The sequence below is a fragment of the Melanotaenia boesemani genome, chromosome 18 (assembly GCF_017639745.1).
Source record: "Melanotaenia boesemani isolate fMelBoe1 chromosome 18, fMelBoe1.pri, whole genome shotgun sequence".
Taxonomy (NCBI): Eukaryota; Metazoa; Chordata; class Actinopteri; order Atheriniformes; family Melanotaeniidae; genus Melanotaenia; species Melanotaenia boesemani.
In genome coordinates, this window is record NC_055699.1 from 10,698,254 (window position 1) to 10,711,997 (window position 13,744).

At 37.6% G+C, this 13,744-nt stretch overlaps 1 protein-coding gene across 2 annotated transcripts in view; it reads right to left on the reverse strand.

Moving 5' to 3' along the window:
* ube3c (ubiquitin protein ligase E3C) overlaps window positions 1–11,486 on the reverse strand; it is a 29,002-nt gene extending 17,516 nt beyond the window's left edge. The window contains exons 1-11 of one of the 2 annotated variants that reach the window (XM_041967528.1): window positions 11,374–11,486; window positions 10,667–10,777; window positions 10,413–10,466; window positions 10,199–10,273; window positions 9,867–10,013; window positions 9,657–9,772; window positions 9,376–9,533; window positions 8,947–9,100; window positions 4,613–4,833; window positions 4,323–4,474; window positions 1,768–1,955 (exon numbers count right to left, since the gene is read on the reverse strand). In XM_041967528.1, the coding sequence (XP_041823462.1) occupies window positions 1,768–1,955; window positions 4,323–4,474; window positions 4,613–4,833; window positions 8,947–9,100; window positions 9,376–9,533; window positions 9,657–9,772; window positions 9,867–10,013; window positions 10,199–10,273; window positions 10,413–10,466; window positions 10,667–10,732 (1,331 nt within the window). In that variant the 5' untranslated portion in view covers window positions 10,733–10,777; window positions 11,374–11,486. The remainder of the gene's footprint in view (window positions 1–1,767; window positions 1,956–4,322; window positions 4,475–4,612; window positions 4,834–8,946; window positions 9,101–9,375; window positions 9,534–9,656; window positions 9,773–9,866; window positions 10,014–10,198; window positions 10,274–10,412; window positions 10,467–10,666; window positions 10,778–11,373) is intronic. The other variant, XM_041967529.1, reaches the window with a different exon arrangement.
* Window positions 11,487–13,744: the final 2,258 nt, after the last annotated feature.

A 13,744-nucleotide genomic window follows, 5' to 3' on the forward strand; every position in this document is an offset into this window, starting at 1 on the left:
TCATATATTTGCTTGATATATGTTAACTTTCAAATTCCCATCTTACTAAGCAATATAATAAAGCCACTTAAAATTCCCAAAATGGAAATGAACATTAGGAGCAGACTGTCAGACAAACCTCAAAAAGGCTTGAAAAAAGGTTTATGCCTAGCACAGGCCATCTGTCAGGGCAACAAGGCTCAGGAGAGAAGCACAGAGGAGTGCTGTCGGCTCATAACAAGTCATGCGGGTGTTTGATTGAAATGAGAAACAAAGCACTAAATGCCAGCTGACATGCTGATTTACAGCCTGAGAGAACCTAAACCCCCATTCCAATCATGGAATGAACCACTAATAAACAAAGTCAAGACATCAAAAGGAGTTGCATGTATGTGTGTGTGTGAGGGAGAGAAAGAAAGTGAGTGTGTGAAAAGTGGCTTGATGAATAATGCCTGGATCATTTCATTTTGCTGTGGTGAAAGAATCTGTTCAGCAGAAAAAAAAAATCTAATATCAGTCTTGGTCCTGGTCGGACCTGATACCATGAAAAGCCTGAGTGAGTTTCAGCTCAGTGTAAATTAGCTTCGCAGATTTCTGATTTCATGACAGCACAAAAATCACAGCAATCATTTAAAAGTAAATGAAGATCACTCTCATCAGAGAAACCCTGTTAGCAGCCGAGTGTTACACAGGGTCAAACCAAATAATCAAAGTAAAATTACACCAAATATCTAACTCCAAACAATTACAGTCTACTCTCTAGAACAAACCAGGGCTTGGTGCAATTAGCAAACTAATTAAGAATAATTTCTGCTCTACAGTGATTGGACTTTTAAGTTATTCTATGAATAAAAAGGACAGAGTGCAGTTTCATTAGACATTTTATATATTTATTAAAAAGACAGTATGCTGGCTGCACAACTGGCCAGCCTTTCCCTTTTTTGCTGTAAGAGCAGTAAATCAAGACTGGGATGCAATTTGCTCCCCTTAGCCTCTTGTAAAGCTATCCCGTCCACTTCTGAAGTGATTAATCTTTCTCAGAGAGCTAATTATTTTGTACAGATATCCAATAATGATGGAAGACGAAGGACAGGATTTATGGTAAAAGTGGAGAAGAAGAGGAAGCTGTAAAAGAGGAAGGTGAATGAAGGAATGTAAGCTTAAATTCTGTGAAATTCTGCTCAACTATTTCTAAGCAACAGTATAAAATTACTAGCTGGCAACAAGACTTCAGTTGCAAATGCTCAGTTATTCCTCCACAGGTTTCTGTATGCTTGTGTAGGCTTTTAAAGAGATATAACAAGATACAGCTCCAATCTGATATGCATCTTTACATATCCCAAACTCCACCCTCACATACATTTAAACTGACAGCTACTGGCTCCACTAATAATTAACTCAAGCAGATTGACCATCCATGAAGCTCAGTCTGGATCACCTCCTGTCAGTCAATGCACCCCCTCCTGCCATCTCTGACATTCTAGTCCTAATTTAATCAACCTGAGAAGGGGTAACTGCCCTCATCCAGAACTGACAGCTTCCCTGACATCCTTGCTTCCTCTGCCGGTTGTAAATGCCAGTATGCGCGGACCACTGATAACTGCCTGCCTGCTTCACTTCACCATTATTTACATTATTGCTTACAGCGGCGGAAACACATAAAGACACAGTTTTCCTCTCAATCAGGTGGATGTGTAAACAAGTTCTTTGGATGTAAGGCTGATAACCATGACATGTAAAATGTTATATCGCATAAAAAAAAAAAAAATCTAGTTTGTGTATTCATACCTGACTTTTGGCACCATGAGTCGGTGCTGCACCATGAGTGTGTGACAGATAGATGCCATCATGGTAAAAACCTCCTCACTGGCTGAATCCCTCCACACAAGGTTCAACAGGGTGTTTGTCTGCTGTTTGGTGTCCAGCTTGTGGACGCATTCCTCTGTTATCAGCTGCACAGAAATCCGGCTGTCATCCTAATAGAAACGTAAGCAGACATCATTGTAAAAACAGATATGTGCAAGTAAGCGAAGAAATTAAACAAGACCAAATTGTAACTTATTAAAACATGGTATATTCAAAGGTCATTCTCAACTGGCATCAATCGGTTATCATCCAACAGTTGACATTTCAGGTTATCATTTCAAATCTCATTCATTCACTTAAACTGTAAAAATTCTATCATAAGTCACTTTTAATGACTTTGCAGCAGATGATTTAACAGCATTAAAAAAGACTAAACACAAACAGAAAAATCAAGGCTGCAACATGTGACTAAAGCTGCCCAGACAAGTACAACATTTCTTTTGTTGAACAGCAAACTAAGAAAAAGAAACTATAACAGAAACACTGAAGAAGCTGCAGTGACCTTCCACAGCACTGCAGGGTGGTTTAACAGCAGGAAGCAGAAGAATACAGGAGAAATTTAGACTGGTTGGTTCAACGCCTTTTAGGCTTTTACCAAACAAAAGAACAGAAGAGACAGTGATAGTCAACCAGAACTGGTCGAGGTGTCCCTGAGAAATACATATACGCTGGCTTTGATGACAGAAACATGGTGTCCATGTCTCCCTTCTCTGCTGCAGCGGTGTGTCTGGTGTAATCAGGAGAGAGCAGGTTTATTAAAATCAAGAGACGTTTTCTGTCTGGAACTTCGTTTGTTCGTGTTCATGCTGTCGGGCGGACACGGGGAGACATCATCTGTGTTTATATATTTTTCGGACTTTATGTAGCTGGTCTTTGAATTATTTGTTGTCTTAAGTGTGTGTGTGTTAGTCACAGAAATGGTTTTGCTGAGCTGGTAGCTGAGATTCTGGACTTTCTGTGGATACTACACATTTAGCTGAACATCTGACGCTACACCCAGAAACGAGATGTTAACCCTTTAACCCCGGTAGCCGAGGCTGCAGGTGCAGTCAAGCTAAAAAGTTAAAGTTTAGAGAATTTATATATATATATATATATATATATATATATATATATATATATTTATATATATGTGTGTGTGTGTATACACTGCTTTTTCTATGAAAAGTACACCAAGACTGTCCAAGACCGAGCTTTTTGTCTGTCCAGCCAATCCTTCTTTACCGCCACGAAGCAGCTTGACTCCATCACACTTGTGCCTACGTCTTCTACCAGGAATCTTGGTGTCATGATAGACAACCAGCTGACCTTTAAGGACCATGTTGCCTCGGTTGCCCAGTCTTCCCGATTTGCTCTGTACAGCAGCAGGAGGATCAGACCCTACCTTACTGACACACGACCCAGCTCCTGGTCCAGGCTCTGGTCATTTCACGCACTGACTACTGTAACTCCTTACTGGCTGGCCTGCCTGCATGCGCAGTTAAACCTCTGCAGATGATTCAGAACGCAGCAGCACGTCTAGTCCTCAAGCAGCCCGAAAGAGCTCATGTCACTCCGCTGCTAATCGCTTTTCACTGGCTTCCAGTTGCAGTGCGCATCAAATTCTAAGCTTTGCTTCTGGCTTACAAAACAATAACCCAAACGGCTCCGGTCTACCTTCACTCCTTAATCCAGAGCTACACTCCCTCTCGAAAGTTACGCTCTGCCAGTGAAAGACGCTTAGTGGTCCCACGACAACGTGGTGCCAAATCAGTAGCTAGACTCTTCTCCTCTGTTGTTCCCTGGTGTTGGCACGATCTACCAAACTCCATCCAATCCGCAGAGTCCTTATCCACTTTTAAGAGCAAGCTAAAGACTCACTTGTTTAAGGAGCATTTCTGCACTTAGCTTAACTCTTATACTCATTGGAATGAGTTAGAGAGATTTGTCCAGCTCTTTGGCACAACTCAGAACTGAATAAGCTGTGTGCACTTACGCCCAAGATGTCGCTGTGATTGTGATCTTGTATTTAAACAAAGGACTATTATAGAGAAAAAAAAAGAAGAAGAAAAAAGCGCTGCCTTCAGCACTACATTATGACAGCACCTGGGACCAACTGGACTCACAGCAGTCTGACTACCACGTAATTATGACGTCCCATCCCGTTTGAATTGTTGCTTGAGTTGATCTTACTCTCAGATGTAAGTCGCTTTGGAGAAAAGCGTCTGCCAAAAGACTAAAAGAATAAGAATAAAAGTGCTTTATAAATAAAGTTTGATTTAATTTACGTTGAATATTGCTAATCTGGAATTTTGACTAAACCTGTTTTTACTTGGATATTGATGGTGGAAGATGAACCATAAAATATTAACACAAGCTTCTCTTGGGTTGATGCTAATGTTAGAAGTTGCTTTTGAGACCGATGAACTAAAGAAGGAAAAGACTATGTCTGTTGTAATATATATAGAAATTGGCTATAATTTATGTGCTGAATGTACCTGCATGGGTAGTGCATGGATGTCAGCATCATCTTCATCTTCTGAGTCACTGCTCACTTCTGGCCTGCTGCTGCTTTCTGACACCGGCAGCAGTGGCAGCAGGGACTGCAAAGCCCAGAGGTACAACAAGAGACCCTCCTCTGACAAAGAGCCTGCAAACACACAACCATCAACGCGGAACACGTTACCGAACTTTCCTCCAGGTCAATCAGTCAAAGTGACACAGAAGAAATACAATGTGCAGGATAAATATTGGGCTAATCTGCACAACTTTTAAATGTGCCACTTACCTAAGCAGTTCTCCCCTGCAGAAAGGACAAAGTACAACAGCCACGGTGCCTGGCTCTGTGCTGCTGAGGAAGAGTCAACAGTGGACTGAAGAGAGCTCAGGAAGGCCTCGAATGGAAATGAGAGACGGCAGTCTGAGAGTGCCGGGATAAAGAAGTGAAAGATCTGCTCGGTAAACGGAGCAGAGATGAACTCCTTCGTGAAAGCCGCAAATACAGACTGCCTGCAAAACAACGGACAAATTTCACCTCAATCAAACATACGGTGAACAAGAAATTATAAAACTAAATGAAAATACTGTTCAAACAGAAATGAGCTCAGAGGGTGGGTTGTTTTAACATCAGCCAGACTTTTTGGGTGCATTTTCTCCAGTATTTTCTCTCTAAACAGAGCTGCTTTGTGTAGCCCAGTCACACACATCTGGTGGGCAAAGCCAGATAATTAGCTGTTAGAATCAGTGTGTACACAAGTTTTTCTCACTCCCTCCTTGCTTTTCTTTAGAGAAGAAAAGAAGTTGTCTTGTCGTTTGTTTTTAAGAATGTCTCAAACTGAGAGCAAACAACCGATATTTTGCACCGCAGTGAGGGACCAACTCTGAGGGACTTTTATGGCTTGCTGTAAATTGGTCCCCGAAGCAATTACGGTTTACCAGTGACTAGAGAAGACAAAAAACTGCTGCTGTTTGTCTGATCAGTTTAATGGATGATTTTAAAAGAATTCACTGGGGACAAAGACCTTTAGTTCCTGCAATTATGCAATCATCTTTTGGACTTTTTACTGTAGATTGTGGGAGGTCTGCAGACAGGAATCGGTCCAGAGAAAAAAAAAGTTCTTTTATGAATATTAGTTGGATATTTTCATAAAACATTACTATTTTAGCAAAAATCTAGTAACTGAATAGGTGTGATTCATTTTCAACTCTTGTAACAACTGGGGTTCTCACAGGTAAGTCAACTGCACAGACCTAAAAAGGTAAATATATAAGAAAAAGGGGGAAAAAAAAGGTGAAAGAAGAAATATAAGACAAGCACATCAGAAATGTGGGTCAGCTCATTTGTTAAGCCACTTTCACACATGCACTGTACTTATGAGATGCTCCAGAGTGGTGGCATGTGAATAAGGATGTCCCAATTACTTAATTTCACAATTAAGATCCTTCAATTTGTCACTTTCCATAAAAGATTACGTCTGAATCACAGCGGCAGATCAGCGCAATTTCCACATGGAGTGAAAACAGTGACAACACATGTGCGTGTTGTCTTGGTTTGTTTCAGTTCTATGCAAGTTGCAGAAGAGGCGTGTCTCAGTGGGACAGTATGTTAGAGGAAGGGTTATTTCCTCCAAAAACAGATGAAAGCATCCTTGTAGGATTTTTTTGGTTTTCATTGTGGAGGACAGTTCGCCATCCTGTAAGCATGATGAAAAAAAGTTGCTGCAAAAGGAAGAAATACATGGTAAACGTTTCACCACCTGCAGGATGATCACCAGCTTTTCACGCTGAAGATAAATGCTCTGCAGTTTGGTTAAATTATGTTTATGTTTACCTAATGTAATATTGAAATTAAATGTCATGTCATTTGCTATTTTCTAATTATGTATGATTTGGGTTGGGTTTACAGCGTAACATGACGCATTTCTAAGTGTTCACTGAACGTTACATTACACAGACGAGAAAAACTAAAATAGGTCTTATTTGATGGATAGTTTTGCTGTTCAAACATAACCGACTCGCAATGACGTGAATGCCTTTTAGTCGTCAGTGTGCAGTGGTTTGTAAAACAAGCAGCTTTACAGATGTATGTTTGTGTTTATTTACTTGGACTGTTTCAGTGTTTTATGTTTTAAACTGCAGCTATTCTGCTAAAAAGCAGGTGGACATCTAAAGTTAGCGAGATGGTTTGTTTTTTTTTCAGTTTCTAAATTTTCTACTCATTTTCAAAATATATGTTCAAAAACATTTTAATAATGTTGTTCACAGAAAGAAGTCTCCTAAGTCCAGGTAGAGGGCCTGTAGCAACCAGTTAATACGAGGTATTTGTTGTTAACAGAGCAGAGGTGATTTCGGTGGAATAGGATTTTATTAATTTACTAAGTTACTTTGTTTCCATATTATTTTGTTACACTGGCATCAAGAGATAGAAATAATTCAAACTTAAAGACCCATATGGAGTGTTAATGTGATTTTACACATTTCTAGCGTTGTGAAAATAATTGATCCATAATAACCACGCTAATTGTAAAATTGTGATTATTTCTTTGGCAATAATGGTACCAAGAAAATTCTATAATCGTGACATCCATGACAACTGTAAAGAAAACGCAGTAAAGAAAACAGCACCACATTTTCCCTCCTCTGCACTCTAGACATTCACCTTCAGGCCCTCCCTCACATTTACAGCTCTGAGAGCCCTTCTCCAATACAATATATCGCCATGTGGAAAAAAAAAACGAAAAAAGGAGTGCTTCTTTTTTTGGTTGATGAGTGAAAAAAGCACCTTCTACAACAGGAAACATTTTGTATTTTCCAACTGACATATCCTGGCCTCAATGAGGAAAGTGATTATTCTCCTTTTTATAATTAGCCTGTATTTGTTTGGCAGGGATCTATATGGTATATACAGAGGTATTGTCAGATATAATGCTATGTTGTATACTTTAGGTAATTCACTGTTTTGTTTTCATTTTCATTCATTTTCTGAACTGCTTAGTCCATTAAAGGTCGCGGGGAAGCTGGAGCCTATCCCAGCATTAACAGGTGAGAGGCAGAGTACACCCTGGGCAGGTCACCAGTCCATCACAGGGCCAACACATAGGGCGCAAACAACCATTCACACACACTCACTCCTAGGGAGAATTTAAAGTCATCAATTTGCCTAACATGCATGTCTTTGGACAGTGGGAGGAAGCCGGAGTACCCAGGGAGGGAACCCACGCATACACGGGGAGAACATGCAAACTCCACACAGAAAGGCCACCACCCTCAAGGTTCGAACCTCCCCCCAGCCGAGATTCAAACCAGCAACCTTCTTGCTGTGAGGCTGCGGTGCTAACCACCACCTTTCCTGGTATTACTTGGTATTACTATAAGTTTCACCTGTGTCCTCATGACTGATTTGTCACCCTGATGAAGGCAGTGTAGCGTGATGGTGCATTTTAACTTTTTCCATGTATTAGCCACTTTTAATAAAGTTTTTTTTTTTCTTATTTATTTTAGACCTCAAGAGTGCCTTGGTAATCTTTTTCTTTCTTTGCCATATCGACATGTAAATTGCTTGTGTGAATAGTAGGGCTGCAAATAATGACTATTCTGATGGTCGATTAGTCACCGACTATTAAAACGACTAGTCGACCAATCGGATTATGTACCTCATGATTATTATAAATGGATCTTATTTCATTTTCAGCTTTGAAATCTTGCATGAGGTTGTTATGTAAGTCCGACGTGCCTCCTCTTTAAATGTTCGAGCATTGCAGACGTACTTCCGTGGTACACAAGGTCCGCTTTACAGATCTCACGTGTATTTAATTTATTTTGTTAAGTTAAACGTGAAGTAACCCTAGACTTTTGATGTTCTCTGCCACCGTTTTGCTCCCTAGTCCGCCACCATATTTTTCCCCTTCATTGCACATGTGCAACTCTCAGCAGAGATAAAAAAAAAAAAAAGAAGACCATGTCTCACTCTGTATTTTTTTCCCCTCTTTGAGCATATGCATTGTGCAACTCAGAGATAGGATTAGAAGACGATGTCTCACTCTGTAGTTTTTTTGTTTGTTTTTTGCCGACAATACTCAACGGCTAAATTCGTTGTCGACTATTTTTATTGTCGACTATTGTCGACAACGTCGACTAATCGCTGCAGCCCAAGTGAATAGTAACTGCAGAAAAAAATTAACTAGGCTTATTTTCCTGAATATCTCTGGTGTTCATTTGTAAAAATAGTTTTATACTCTGGTTTTTGTTGCTATGCTAAATGTTTTCATATTTAAACTAAATTTCCACTGCAATACATCTCTTCATGGTAGTTATGTCATGTTTATATTGTTTAATTTGCTCGGTATGCCACTTTTTTTCTCTCAAAATAAGGTCTGGATAAGGGAAAATTTGCGCAAATAATCATTTTTGGTGTAGGAGCACAGGGGTGACTACTGGAAGAAAAGTTTGGCAAAAACTCAAATCTGACATGAAAAATTCCTTCTATACTGTTAATTATATATTAGCTGGCAATGTTAATGCTGGCAGATAAAAATTTCATGGTTGATTTTAACACATTTTTTTTAAAAATCCATCTGTCTATTGTCATCAGTTTGAAATGAAAAGTTTTCTTTATTCCTGTACCTTGCGTCTTTTGTGCAAGAGGAGTAGGTAAAGTGCAGAGGTTTGAGGATGTGCTCCAACAGTGTGCTTGCCAGGGGGATAGAAGGAGAATCGCTGTACTCCAGGCTGGAGGGGAGCCTGTTATTCACAAGAATACACAGCGACCTATAGTATCCTGATGAAAGGTGACAAGTAAAAAAAAAAATTCAAAATGTCATTTAAGGTGTATAAAGCATAAACATCTAATGATTCCAATATTAGGACTTTGTTTCATCCAAAAGAAAAGCATAAATAAAATTAACAATGGACCCAAAATATAAATATCTTCAATAATTGCAAATTAAATCAATTTAAAGCAGATTAATCAGAGCAACAACATATACATAAAATCATTAGTTACACCAAACAAATAAATATAGAATAAAACTTTTGCATCAACAGTTAACTTACCTTTCTGTACCATGTAGTGCAAAATCTGCTCAAGTAAAGAAGCTACATAGTTAGCTTCTGGAATAACAGAAAGAAAAGTTCTTTCTGAAGAAAAGATTTCTAGCATGCGCATGGGAACAGCAACATTTAAACTATCATCAGTGCAGTTTTGAAGAAGCCTGTGAGAAAAAGAGACATATTTAAGTAAATTATTGTCAGCTTTAGTTTTTTTCAAATATCCAACCAGCTATCTGTGTGTTTATGCATCAATCAGCAAATCGTCTGTTTTGTGAGTACTATACCTGCAGCAGAAGCCCAAAATCCTTTTGATCTGAAACATACATGTTTGCTTTTGTGGGCCAACCAACAGCTTCACAAACTGGCTGTTGTGTTTCACCAAGTTCTGGCATAACCATATCTTTATAAACACACAGACAGATACAATTCAGGGAAATTTACTAAAGAAACTTTCAATGCACTAAATGAAAAACAATAAAGTCCTGCATCCTCACCAATCTATGTGCGTCCACACTCTGTCTGTAGAAAAATATAAGTTGTCTTGATACGAGGGAGAGACCAGCACCATCCAGGACATACTGAGCTCCCCCTGCCTGTGTCTGGCTGACACACTCGTCAAACTTAGCCCTCTGAATGGCATACTAGAGGGATTTAAGTCACAAAACTAATTTATTAAAATGCTTAAGTCTGTGCAGGCTTATTTAAGTGGCACAACAACCACCTAGCCAACAAAATTAGACGTGCAAATCGGGATTAAAAGAAAATATTAGCAACTATGTATAAAAAAAACAAAACAAAAACAACTCATATAATGGTACAGACATACCTGTCTTTTCAAGTCCTGGTAGCCCCGTATGTAAGACTGAATGATGATGGCATTCTTCAGTCGTTTTCTTTCATCCTAAACAACCGAAGAATAAATCATTGAAATGGATATACTTATAAATTCACTGATTTTTTGTTTGTTTTGTATGACTGAAAAGTGATTGTCGTCAATAGATCTTTTATATTAACATATGAAAGACATGAAGTGAGATTACCTCTCTTTTTCGTCTTTCCTCTTGAGTACGATGCAGCAGGGATGCTTTCTCTTCCTGAAAAATGAAGGAAAAAAAAAAGCATTAACATTTTAAACAGTAACTTGCTCTATAATTTATGGTATGACGAGAGAAAAGTTGAGTTACTTTTATGACAAGTAGTATACATTTTGGCTTTTTTATTCTTCTTGTTTTTCCTTCTTCTTATCATTATTATTGTTATTATTAATTTCCCTGCTTAATCAATGGGCACTTACTTTTTTACTTGCTCCTCTCAGTGACACTTTGGGTCTTGTTTTGAAATCTCCCTCAAAGCTGAACATTGTTAGATTTTTCCCATTAACTGATTCCTACGTTATCACAGATATCTGAAAGAGAAAATTAAAACAAGTTGGGGATTTAGTGTGACCAACTCAATGACAAATGAAACAAAAAAAAAAAAAAAAAACAACTGACGACTCGTGACTTGGCTCTAACTTATAACAGCCCACAGTTAATAGAAAAATTCATTATTACACTGACAAATAATGCGGCCAGTTAGATCATCAAGGTGGTCAACAACTAAAAAAAAAACTACACAGAAGATTAACGTCGTCTAGTTGCCCGGCTGACAGCCTCAGTTTGGCTGCAACAATAGCTAGCCAGCCGGTTAACTTAGCTAGCTCATGACTCAGCAGCTGTCATTGTTTTAAAGGGGTTGTTTATGCTTTCCAACATCAAGCAGCAAAAGAGACACTAAAAACACAAAACATTTATTTATGACAAGTTACTGCAATGATTCAAATGCGTCTGTATTACAAGATTTTGTTGATGTTAGCTTTACAGCTAACTAGCTACCGGCTAGGTATTAAAGCAGGCTAACTTTACGGGGAGAGTCTTCCAATCCGTTTGTCCGAGTTGACATTGTTTAATTCATAGGACACACGTCTGAAAGTCAATCAACAAAAATTCGTGTATCAATTACCTTTGACTTTTGAAATCAGAAGTGAAACAAAAACAATGACACTAAGAAGGCTATTTAGGTAAATCCAAACGTCAAGTCTTCTTTACCTTCTTTCTCATAATCAACCCTACACAGTGAACAGTAGACCTAACTACATCCGGTTCCTGTAAATTCTAGGCAGCTGATTGGACAAATCCACGTCAATAACCGTTTTGGCCCGCCCTTTAACGAGATCCATTGAGAAGGTTCTGTCTAGGGTGTGTGTGTGTGTGTGTGTGCGCGCGCGCAAGCACGCACGAGCGCTCACGTTGAGGACATATTTCAAATATGTTAATTCATTTACAATATTTACAATATTTACATTTTTCCATTTCATGTCTGAAAACGAGTAGGCAGAAGTATAAACTTATAATACCCTACCCCATTTCTACAATATACTAAATTCCAGCTCTTTTTCACAACTCAAATTTTATACTTGGAAATAAAAAATGTACACACTCCCCTCCCTCCTCCCAAGAAAACATAAATAAATTAAAGAAAACACCACTATATTTCTGACTTCAAACACTGTCACATCATTATATCACATATCACAGATGTGCAGATGTGTGTGCAGTTTTATGATTTTTTATTTATTTATTTATGTTAAAAGAGGACAAATTAGTTATCTGTTAAAAGTACACTTTCACAGCCAAACTCATCTCATGACTTATGGCACCCTTTACACAAGTAAACAGGGATAATGTTGCACCATTTAAAAGGTGTTTCTATATTTTCATATTAGTAGATAAATGTGAATGACTTACATGCAAATCATTTTGAATTTGGAACAGGCTGAATTTACACCGCTAAAAGAGACTTCTGGTTTACTTCATTTCAGTGTTTGTTGAAAAACCTGATGATCTCTAGACTCTACTGGTGTTGTCATGTGGTTTGAGTGTGTTTAATCTTTCCCTGTATAACTAATGCATTCTTTTTCTGGAAATTGCACTGTACAAGTTATTTTCAGTGGGCTAACCAGATACAATAATTCATTTACTGTTCGTCATTTAAGATTTTTGTTTATTTTTGTTTTTTGCTTGTTTTTTTGTTTTGTGGCTATTTCCCATACAACCCATTCTATTACTATGGGGAAGGTCTTTCAATTCATTTATATTTTACAACCGATCATGTTCCGAAATACTTTTTCATATAGATTTTATAAATGAATGTAACCATTTGCTAAATTAACAAACCAAAAATAAATAAATAATACGAAAACTGATCCAAAAATGTATTTTATGCCGGATAGATTGCAATACAAAAAAAAAAAAAAAAAAAAAAAACTCCACTCCAACCACATTAAAATCTTGCTTTCACATGAAAACATACAATGAACTAATAATGCTATAGTAGCCTTTAACAATTACCTTTTTTTTGCTTTGAATAGTTTTAATTATCAAATATAAGTATGTTCTTTGATGTACTGATAATTTGTCCAGGGTGTACCTTGTGTCTTACTAAATAGGATTCAGCCCTCAATGACTCTGAATAGAATGAAGTGGGTATGAAAAATGCTCAAATAAATAAACTGAAGTACATTTTTGCAAAAATCATTACAACAATGCAAATCTTTTACTCCTATCAAGTATTATTACAGTTACTCTGTAAGTATATTCACATTTTCTCAGCCACTACATGTTTCAAATGAAACATACATTTATGAATAAAAGATATTTCATAATGTGCATTGAAGTATTCACCCACTATATTTCAGCTTAACAAAGGAAAAGGTAATTTACTGTAAAGAACATTGTTAAAAGTGACTTCATTTCCAGCAAGTAGCCTAACTGAAGGCAATAACACTATAATTAACTTAATCTTTTGAATGGAATATTTTTCATGTTATTGATTACAGCTGTGGATTTGTATACTTTCCATTATGCTAAATGTCTTTTGTGGAGACTGTCCACGGAGTACCTCAAGGCTCACTCCTGGGACCATACAGCTGTCATGTAAGCTGTCTGCTGCTACTGTTACATACAGATGAAATGCAACATGGATGTATTTGACAGTAACTAACTTTCAGTCTGTGATTCATCTTTATGTTTATGTTCATTATAAAGAAACACAATAGTAATCTTGTGACATGGTATCATTACTTACATCTTCTGTTGCTGCTTGTTCTTCTTAAAATGTTCATAAATCATATGTGGAATAAAATGCAAAACCATCAAACAAATGATATATTTCTAAACTATTAAAACAAAGAACAAACACACAAAAATATTTACTCCACAGGATCATAGGCAACAAATCACTGCCTCTTTGGCAAAATCATCAGAATATTTTAGGTTTAAACTTTAAATTTTCTGTGACTGTCAACAAACATTCGCTCTTTTAACGTTACTAA